The sequence below is a fragment of the Fukomys damarensis genome, unplaced genomic scaffold (assembly GCF_012274545.1).
Source record: "Fukomys damarensis isolate Sample0158 unplaced genomic scaffold, DMR_v1.0_HiC HiC_scaffold_24, whole genome shotgun sequence".
In the NCBI taxonomy this organism is placed as follows: Eukaryota; Metazoa; Chordata; class Mammalia; order Rodentia; family Bathyergidae; genus Fukomys; species Fukomys damarensis.
The window spans coordinates 1,835,258-1,845,772 of record NW_022900936.1 but is presented as its reverse complement, the minus strand read 5'-3'; the positions used below and the strand labels follow the sequence as shown (position 1 = coordinate 1,845,772).

Below are 10,515 nucleotides of genomic sequence, written 5' to 3'. Positions count from 1 at the left end.
CCCGTGGGCGCCGGGCGGGCCACAGCCGGCCCCAGGCCAGTGCCACCACCCCGGTGCCCGGGCCCCACCTCTCTGGCCCCGTGCCTGCTGCTGCAGCCAGCGCCGCTTGGCCTTTCGCACGCGCCTCCCCTGCAGCAGCCGCTTGCAGGCCCTCTCGGGGACTTCGTCCTCAGGGAAGTGACCTGCAGGGCAGGGCCGTCAGAACAGCAAAGGCCCGACTCCCACAGAGGTGCCGGCCCAGGCACGCCGTCCCAGAGGGAGCCCGTGGGCCGGCTCTTGTCACGGCCTGCCCGGGCACCCAAGGAACAGTGCTGCCTGCTCACACGGGTGCACGGACGCTCCAGGCTGAGGCCCATTCAGCGAGCACCCTGAACCCCTGTTCCCCCAGAACCACACCGCACACACAGACACCATGCTCCTGAGCTGGGCCACTGGGTGCTGCCCCAGCCTCACCTCCAGCGAGGTCCTGCAACCTGCAAGAGCAAGACACAGAATCACTGTGACGGCTCGCGCACCCCTGGGGTCCTCAGCGGGGCCAAGAAGACACCCTCCTATGTGGGCACTGGAGACCCCCCCGCCAGCTGGGGCCACTGAAGGACAGCGGCCTGTGGAGGAGGCTGGGCACCTGGGACACTCACTTGCGGACGACCTTGTAGAGGCGCTTCCTGTTCTGAGAAGGGGTGTTCTGCTGGCTGGCCACCTCGAACAGCCTGTTGGCAACTGCCTCGTAGTCAAACTACCTCAGAATGGATGCCAGGGAGGCCGGGTCAGTCAATGCCCACTTGCTTTAAAGCTCTGAGCCCCACATGGCCAGCAAGGGGACTCTGCGTGGCCAGAGAACAGCCCTTGCCGTTCCTGTCTCCCAGGCTTCCCTCACAGCAATGTCAGCTTTCCCCACACAGGCAGGCAGAGACAAAGCATGTGAAGGCAACACGACCAGTGTATCTAACCCCAGGTCCCCAAAGTTTACCAATATGACAGGCAGGTGACACTAACATCACACGACACTCTAGTCCCGACCCCTGCAGAGCTGACTCCAAGCTGGGACCCAAAATGTCAATGCTCAAGGCAGAGCAGCCTGGGCCTGCTCCTCAGCAACCCAGCCCCGGCCCAGCCCTCCAGCTGCCAGGCAAGCAGGGCACCTCCTCCATGGTGGCCCCTAAGCCTCACCTGCTGCCTTCCTGTGACGCTGTCCCCCTCCAAGCCAAAGGCCAGCAGGGGAAAGAAGGTGCCTACCTGGAGGACGGGCCCAGAGCTGTCCTCGTCATGTCCCTCCTGCTCCAGGAAGCCTAGAAGGAAAGGGATCCCATGACCCCAAGCCCCATACCTGGTGTGTGTAGGGAACAGGCTAGGGGGATCCCAGAGCACTGCGCCTCCCAGGATGCAGGAGACCAAGGTAGGGACAGGAGGGGACACAGGTAAGGGAACGTGGTGCCTGGAGCGGTGGGCACTGGAGAGAGCAGAGGAAGTGCCAGGACTCCACGAATGAGGGAGATGGGTAGCAGGACCAGACACGGGATGGCCTGGACAGGGATCATGGGAGGCACTGGGGCTCAGGCTGGGTGGCACAGGACAGGAGTTAGCCTAGAGAGCCGGATGGTGTGTAGCAGGCACCAGAAACCCGCCAGCAGATGCTCTGGGTTGCTGATGGCAAGGAAGGGGACTCAGGATGGCAGGCAACTCAGGGGCAGAAGAGCCTGGGCCATGAAAGGGTCCAGGGCATGGGGAGGGCAGCAGCATGCGACACTTGGGGCTCAGCCCTGCAGGTGGACAGTGACCACCAGTCTGGGACCGGGCATGGGCCAGGCGGGACACTGGCACCGCAGTGCTGTCCCAGGCCGTGCAGGGCCATCTGCGGGTGGTGCACTGGGTCCCCACCCACCCAGGACTGAGATGCTGTTGGCAGGGAACAGCCGGGACCACAGGGTGCTGCCAGCCCTCATGGGAAAGCCACCCAGGGATGAGGAACACCCCAGCTGGGAGATGGTGACGGACAACCTAGCAGCAGGCAGCCCGAGTCTGGACTAGAGCCGCCCAGGAGCTGGGCCAGGCAAGGTGCGCGGGGTGAGCCAGGGCAGGGAACCAAGGTCAGCCTGGCTGCCACGTTACCCAACCCCTGGGAGAGGGCGGAAACAAGAACCCGACCAGGAGGCAGCGTGAGCAGCCCGGCAGGAAGCCAGAGACGGGTGCCGGGAGATTGGCACCTTGAGCCAGCTGGCCCCACCTGCAGGCAGCCTCAGGTGAGGCAGCTCCTTGTCACTGCCGGAGTCGCCATCGCTATCTGACGCCTCGTCCTCCCCTTCTTGCGCATCCAGTTCCTTCATGAGATCCTCAATGGCAAAGGGGGCCTGCTCCACGATGGCCTCGAAGATGCCCCGAGTGATGTTGTGCAGAACCAGAGTGCTGAGGGGCAGCAGAGCTGGACACTCAGGCTGTGCCGCCCACTCTTCCACCCCAGGGCCCGGAGCAGGGCCACAGGGTGCTGCAGCTCCTGCAGCAGCCACCCCGGAAGGGAGGGTAGCGGGGCAGGCCCACCGCCACCTGCACCTACTCCTTAGTGAGCGCGGCGATCTGGCAGAAGGGTTCCACGAACCACAGGTTCTGATCTGCCGTGAGCTGCAGAAGCAAGGGCAGCAGCTCAGCCTCGGCACGCAGCGGCCATTCTGGGCCACGCCAGCCTCTGGAGCCCACCTCACCTCTGCGGCGCCCACTTTGGCCAGCTCCTCCAGGAAGACCTCCAGGAAGTGGCTCTTCACGCCGTTGGGAGCCTGGCTGTCCTCGTGCAAGATCTCAGTTGTCAGCAGCGCCATCAGCTGCTCGATGTCCCTGTACGGGGTGTGGGTGATCCAGCAGCTACATGCACGCTGTCCCCACCGCGACCCTGGCAGGAACACACAGCCAGGCGCCCCTCCACTCAGGAGCGAACAACAGTGGCCCTGGGTCTGGGCGCATGGAGGCGGCTGGTCATAGGGTCGAGTGGCCATGTCCCCCATGAGAACACACAGCATGATCTGGACCCGCGCAGGCCTCCCCTCCATCCTCTGCGTCCCCCCAGGGCTGGCCGGAGCAGGGGCAGGGCAGGTGACAAGTGCCACCACAGCTCTTTCAGATGCAGTGGGATCTCAGAGCCCTGCACCTGAGGACTCAGCCCCCAAGAGTTAGCGGTGGCAGCAGTCAGGTACACCCAACACTCAAGGTGGACTGCAGACCTCCACACCTGCAACTACAAAACACACCCTTTAAGGGGCCTCCTGCCAGCCTGAGCCACCCAGCAAGATCCTGTGTCAAAAAATGAAAACACACACACACACACACAACAAAACACAGGCAGGGGGTTGGCTCAAGTGGTTCCACTGCCTGCCTCGCAAGTGCAAGGACCCAAGTTCGATTCCCAGTACCAAAAAAACAAAAGAAAACACAGAAGCATCAGGCGCCCCTCGGAGAACGCCAATGCACGGAATCCCATTACAGGAACAGCGCAGTTCCAGCAGGCTCAGGAAAAGGAGACAGATGCAACATGAGGTGCAAACCCAAGAGAAAAACGAGGTAGCGCCTGCTGCCAGGCCAGTGGACCAGACGAGAGAGCAGCTCCACATGCTGGACGGGGCCAGAAGGGCTCGGGCCCAGCCCACACAGTCACCCGGCAGGGGAGAGCCCCAGGAGCCACGAGGGCAAAGCAGCTTCTGTGGTAACGACCACACACGCTGCCACCAGGGAGAGATGCTAGCCTCCAGTCCTCACTGGGAACGGGGCACAGACCCGAGCCAGGACTGGGGGCTGCTGCTGCCCTGATGCTGCGAGGGCACACGTCACCACCTGCACTCTCCTCCTCGGAGACGGAACCGCAGTTGGGCAAGGGCTCGCCTGCCCCTCACCCTTGCAGGCCAGCATGGGAAAGCAGCTCTTCCAACATGGGGGCGCCGGGTCCACTGTCACCCACTTGTCCTGTAGCATGATTCTCACTCACAAATCAGTTCCAAAGCCTCTAACCGGCCCAACGAAAACAAAAAGAAGCTACTCGCTACCTAGCAGCAGAATCCACTAGGATGCTGACGGAGATGGACCAGTGGCCCTGCACACCTGTGCTGGCTCCATGCAGCCTTTCTGTGGTACTGAGGATGAAACTGGCCTTTATGCTCACCTACATCCCCAGACCTCCTGTTTATGAAACAAGGTATTACTAAGTCGTTCAGATGAGACTCAAATTGTGAGCTTCCTGCCTCAGCTTCCCCTATGTAACATTTTTAAAGTAATTATCTATTGAAGTTAAAATTACTTTCCAGGGCTGGGGCATTAACTCAAAAGGCAGAGCATGTGAGAGGCCCTAGCTTTAAGGTCCAGCACACGAAAATCAAAACATTTTTTAATGTTTCATGACAGTTTTCTGAGTTCTTTATACTGAGCACACGTCATCTATAATTGGAAAATAATTTTTATAACTATATATTAATTTAGAATAGGAAATACTGGGTGTGGTGACCATATGCCTGTAATCCCAGCACCCAAAAGGCTGAGACAGGAGGATCGCTAGGAGTCCAGGCAACCTGAGCTACGTAGTGAGACTCTGTCTCTTAAAAAACAAAAAACCAGGAGCTGGGGATGTAGCTCAGTGGTGCTGCTGCCTGCTTCACAAGCACAAGGACCTGAGTTCAATCCCCAGTACCAAAAAAAACAACAAAAAATCTGGCAATGTGCTGCACCTGGCAGCCTCCAGTGACCACATGGCATCTGGGGTCTGACCTCAAAGCCCAAAGCTGTCCAGACGTGCACAGGACAAGCGTCGCCACTGCCTGCCAAAGCCCACGTGAAGCAGCTCCTGGAGCAGGGACTAGGTCACCCCCAAGCACCGCCACTAGCACGACAAGTTTGGATGACTCGAAGGCTTCTAGAGCTGTGGACAGTGACCCCTGAGAACCCGGCAGACAGCGTCTGCTCCTTCTGAGCCCTGGCCCCATCGCACTGGCCAGGTTTAGAGCCGCTTCAAACTATGCCCTCAGCAGACCAAGAATTCCAGGGAAGTGTGTGACTCCGGGCCCCGGGCCGGAGCTGAGGTGGCCCTGGGCGTGGACTGACCTTTCTTCCCAGCCTCGCATCCTCACAGCCTTCAGGGCCTCATTCAGGACCAGGCGCATGAGCTGTGCAACGGAAGGGGGCAGTCAGCAGAAGTGGGACCCAGACTCCAGCAGGTCCCCTCAGCGGGGAAGCCACCCCAGCACACACAGTCCGGGACAGCGGAGACAGCCCGCCAAGCAAGGGCCACACACAGTGGAGCTGAGCTGGACGGGGAGGGAGCCCCTCACCAGGTAGAACTTGTCCAGGCGCAGCCGGTCCAGGCCTGCCCACTCGCGGATCATGGTCTGCCAGAACGTTCGCAGGAACAAGTGCTCTGCAGAACAGGGTGGGCGTGTGAATGCCAGCACTGCAGAGGGGCTGAGGACACACAAGCCCCCACTCGGACCCTCAGCCCAGGCCACAGAGGCCCAGATACACATGACAGACACAGGGCACACACAGCCAGAGCCTGTGGGGCCTCACAAGTCTATGTGGCATCGTCACCAAGGTCAGCGAGCCAGCACGCATGGGGCAGAGACCATTGAGCAGGCTCCAGCACCTTGCTTCTTGCTGCATCAGCTCCCATGGCCCTCAGCAGGGCCCAGGGTCTAAGGCGGTGACACCCTGGCCACACCCTCAGAACTGGTCCAAGTGGACCAAGGTCTGCACCTCAGGACTCTTTCAAATCATCTTTGTGGAATCCAGGGCTTCAACATGGTGGGCAAGCACTCTGGCAGTGAGCTACATCCCTAACCCTTATTTTGAGAAAGGGTCTTGCTAAATTACCCAGAATGGCCCTGAACTTGTGATCCTCCTGCCTCAGCCTCTCAAGTAGCTGGGATTATTGGCATGTGTCACCACATCCGGCAAAAACATCAGGAAGCTTCAAGGCCGCCCAAATGATTCCCATGGGCAGGCAAAGTGAGAATCACTCACACGGTCAGGATAAAACACAACAGCTAGAGAAATACACTGTGGGAGCTGCCCAACTATCAGGTGGGAGCCATTCTGTGGGATCACTACCCTGCTCTTTGTCCTACTTGGAAGGACTCAGCCTCCCTACTCCTGAGCAGAGTCTATTCCGGTGACAGGCGGCCTATAGGCTGCTTTCCGCATGACCCTCTGTGGCTGTGGCCTGACTCACAGACGAGGTTCAGCCACACAGAGCTACTCACGTGCTTCCATGGTCTGAAAAGCATGGATGAGCTGGGAAATGGTCCTTCCTAGTTCCTCCTGTGCATGAAACAGTGAAAAGAGAGCCTTCCCTGAAACACTGTGTTCTCCAGTTGTAAGGAGAACACACACAAACATGCCCTCACTCGGGAAACAAGCTGCCAGGGATCCCAGCACAGTGCACCCTGGTTCTGCAAGTTCCCCTGCCGCAAAAGGCCTCTTCCGCAGCCAGCGTGGACACTCTCCCCATAGTGACGGCCGCTGACTTCTGCAGTGAGACTGTGCCTTGAGCAAGAAGGTGACAGTCACAGGGGTCGTGGGACAGATCACAGCCACTTAGTGGGAGATGTGGCCAACCAGACCCCCACCCATAAGTCACCCCCTGACTGCCTCAGCACCGAGCATCACTCTGTGCCCCTGCTCAGTCAGAGGATTCCAGAGCCTTCCTTGAGAGACATTCAGAAGACAGAAGTGAGCCTGGAGCCCAAATTTAAGTAAGTATCTTCACGCTCAGGTGATTCTGCAGAGCTAACAGCTCAGACTTTGGGAACCACTGTTTTAAACAGCCAGCAGGAGGAAATCTGCTCCCCGAAGATCTGCATTCTGCCCTTAAATTGTCATTTTAGTTTTTTTACCATACTGGGGATAAACACAAAACGACCCATTCCACCCAGCCCGGGCCCCACTGCCAGCACTGCCACGGCATTCAGATCCGTCCTCCACATGACCAGCCACACAGACCAAAGCACGTGCCTCTGTCTCCACTAGAATGGGCAGCAATAGCCCCCTACCTCCCAAACTCCCCCCAGCCTCTCAGGCCACCTTGCCACGTGCTCACCTGCAGGAGCAGCTTGTCCTGCATCCACATGCAGTAAAACAGTCCTTTCCATATCTTCAGCAGCTCATCATGTGTGAAGCCCCCTGAAACAAACCACAGTGTTCACACTAAACAAGCTTGACCCTTTAGTGCCTGGTACGAAGCATGGCCACTGGGATTCATCCAAACTCCTGTGTGTAGGGCCGGGTGTGGTGGTGCACGCATGTAATCCCAACACTTGGGAGGCTGAGGCAGGAGGATTGCTGTGAGTTTGAGACCAGCCTGGGCTACATAGTAAGTTCCAGGTCAGTCTCAACTACACAGTGAGACCCTGTCTCAAAAAGCCAAAAAACAAACAAACAAAAAAAACAACAAAAAAACAAACTCCTGTGTGTTGTAGGGGACCTGGGGGGCACGCTGGCCCCCTCCCTAAGCAACCATTCCAACTCAGAGCCTGCTGGCTTCAGGGTGAGCGGTCCCCTCCAGGTAACCTCCTGCACCCACTAAATACTTGCTGAGCCTCTACAGGCATCAGCCACCACACTCCACTTGGGAGAATCACAGCTCAGAATTCCAGCCCCTTCCTTACTGGATGGTGGTCACGAGTGGATTTCGGGGCGTGCAACTGTGTTATCTCAAATATCAAGAGAAGGAAGTTAACTCATCATTCAGGCTAGCAAAGGAGGCCCGGCGACATTCACTGGGGCCCTGTGAGCTGGAGCACTGTCCCTGCAGCGGTGGACTGAGACAACAGAGACCGCAGTGCACAAATGCAGAGCTTCCTAAAGCACAGGGCGCCAGGGCTTCAGATTCCACTGGGCCAGGCCCCCAGAATCGGAATTTCTTTTTAGGAAACACCCAGGTGATCCAGCTGCTGCGAGTAGAGGGAGGGTACACGCACGCAGGACAGCAGGCACAATGAGCAGTCAGCAGGAGGCAGGTTCTCAGCCCTCAGGGACTTATGGCGGCACCCGGACGACAACGCCACCCGGACACAGACAGAAGCCGGCCGGGTGCAGAGGAGACGCGGACGGCCCGAAGAGGGACTGATGGTGAAGGCTTCCCAGAGGAGAGTAGGCCGGGCCTGGGAAGGACCTGGGCGACCGGGGTGTCCCCGCAGCGCGACCTCGCTTCACCGCCCCCACAGGCAGAAGCGAAGCGGCCGTGCCGCAGACCACGCGGAGGCCCCACGCGCCTCAGGGGCCCTGCCCACCTGTGGCCCGCTGGGACCTGGCGACAATGTACTTCCGGAGTTTCCGCACCGCCCGGTCCCGGGTCACCTGCTCGTTGCCTGCCAGGCGCTGCGCCAGCTGGATCTCGGGAGGCAGCTGCACGCCCGGAGCCATAGTCTCCCTCGCCGACTCCACAAGCGGACCAAGCTGCGGCGCGCGTGTGACGTCACACGACACGTCAGCGTCCCGCGACAACGCCAGCCTTACGTCACGCTCCTGCGACGCCACTCGCCCTAAGTCATGACCTGAGACACCGCCGAGCCGCTCGCCACCGCCGCGCAGTGGCCGGGCCGCACAACTGGACCCTGCGTGGCAGATGGTTGGCGAGGCCACTGGAGAGGACCTCTCGGGACGTCCGCGACGGCGGGCAGGGACGGGTAGTGTGAGCCCTTAGTCGCCGGAGAGGCCACCTGAAGGCCATGGTGTCGCAGAGCCCCGCGGCTGCGACCGCCCAGAAAGGCTGCGTGGAGCAGGCGCTTGCAGATCATCTGCCCTCGCGCGCCTGGGCGCCACTCTCATATCGGGATCGCTAAAGGCATCCGTTTTTCAGGGCGGAGGGAAACCCAGGGAAACCCATGGAAGTGCAGGGGGCCGGCCAGGCTGCGAGACACCTGCCCTCGATGCCTGCGTCCAGGAGGATGGAAAGAGTCGAAAACAGACGGAGCTTGAATGCGCCCTGCCTCAAAACAGGCCGTGAAAGTCGTCCGGGACAGCGGGAGACATTTCGTCCAGACCGGAAATGCAGGAAGACGATAGTTTCCTTAGGCATCACAGCGCTTTCCTAGAGGGCCCAGGACCACCTCGTGTCAGGGCTTAGCCCACCCAGGCCTGCTGACTTGCCGGGAAGATCCGCAGGACCAGCTAGCAAGGACTGCTGATAGCCTCACCCAAGTCTCGCTACCCATACCACAGGCTGCCAAGTCCACCGACAAGGTGTTTTTGTTTCCTGTTTTTTGCAGTACTGGAAATTGAACCCAGGGCATTCACACTGAGTTGAAGGCCCTTTATCTTTTATTTTTAGACAAGACCTCCTCAAGTCGCTAAGGAGCCCAGATTGGCCTCTAACTTGAAATCCTCCTGCCTCAGCCTTTGAGGGTGCTAGGATAACACACATAAACCACCACACCTGGCTAGGTGTTGAGGCAAGGAAGACGTCTTTATTCAAGAATTCACCTGTCCAAGAAGATGGAGAACCTCTGTTTAAATTCCATCTTGCCCAGAGGCCAATTTGGGGCCATTTATGTGGTATGGGTGATCTGAGGCTGATGGACACCACTTCAGGTGGAGGTCTGTGGCCACATAACACACCTTGCATCCCAACTGCCTAGCCCTGAGATGCTCTTCCATTCTACAGATCGCAAGAGCAGACTGTTACTTAGCCACGGTTTAGTGTGCTCCACTGCAGTTTCTGGCGTGTTACACAAGGCCATCTTTCAGGGTGCCAGATGCAGGGGTGGGAGGAAAACACCTGCCCGGGCATTGTGGAGGAGTCGGTCACAACATCAGGTCCACTCGCAGTTCTTGGCTTCCAGGTAGCTGTGACTGAAGGACACACACAAAGCAAACTCTGCAAAGTGAACAGGTGTGGGAGCAAAGCCCAGAGGCCAGGCACAGGCACCCCGAGAGCTCCGAGGAGAGTCACACAGGACCCACTCTGACCCCAGAAAGAAGGTGTGAGCACCTGGGTAATGCTGCCCACCAGGGAAGCTATTAGACTCAGTGCTCAGGGCTTATATTGCAATCTGGTCACACAGGCAGCCTCTTCCTGGGCAGTACCAAACTTCAGCTCTCTAGGCTAAACTCAACTTGGTGTCATAGCACAAAGTCGACTATAGATTGTGCTGGATTCGAATGGATGTGTGTAGCTGTGTTTTCATAAAGCTTTTTTTTTTTCCTTTCTTTTTTTGGTACCAGGGATTGAACCCAGGACTTCATGCTTACCAGGCAGGTGCTGTGTTGCTGAGCTAAATCCCTGGCCCCCATAATGCTTTATTTTTAGAAAAGTCAGTAAGCCAAATGTGGCCTAGTACCATAGATTACCAACTTTATTTTCTTAATTATGCATTCTAAATATCAGCATGTGCTTCATTTTTACAATTACACATTTTCTAACTTATTTTACTGTTTTTTGTTGTTGAGACAAGGTCTTGCTGTGTAGCCCAGGCTGGCCTCAAACTCCTATCCATCCTTCTGCTTCAGCCTCCTGAGTGCTGGCGTTACAGGCATGCACCTCCATGCCTA

At 58.2% G+C, this 10,515-nt stretch overlaps 1 protein-coding gene across 1 annotated transcript in view; it reads right to left on the bottom strand.

The window, feature by feature from the left end:
• The window catches only part of Rrp1 (ribosomal RNA processing 1), a 9,377-nt gene extending 913 nt beyond the window's left edge, over window positions 1-8,464 (bottom strand). Inside the window, exons 1-12 of the mRNA XM_010636444.3 lie at window positions 8,256-8,464; window positions 7,064-7,146; window positions 6,228-6,285; window positions 5,301-5,386; window positions 5,074-5,135; window positions 2,697-2,826; window positions 2,552-2,616; window positions 2,225-2,403; window positions 1,237-1,289; window positions 639-736; window positions 454-473; window positions 69-182 (exon numbers count right to left, since the gene is read on the bottom strand). Coding sequence (XP_010634746.1) covers window positions 69-182; window positions 454-473; window positions 639-736; window positions 1,237-1,289; window positions 2,225-2,403; window positions 2,552-2,616; window positions 2,697-2,826; window positions 5,074-5,135; window positions 5,301-5,386; window positions 6,228-6,285; window positions 7,064-7,146; window positions 8,256-8,388 — 1,081 coding nt within the window. The 5' untranslated portion in view covers window positions 8,389-8,464. The remainder of the gene's footprint in view (window positions 1-68; window positions 183-453; window positions 474-638; window positions 737-1,236; window positions 1,290-2,224; window positions 2,404-2,551; window positions 2,617-2,696; window positions 2,827-5,073; window positions 5,136-5,300; window positions 5,387-6,227; window positions 6,286-7,063; window positions 7,147-8,255) is intronic.
• Window positions 8,465-10,515: the final 2,051 nt, after the last annotated feature.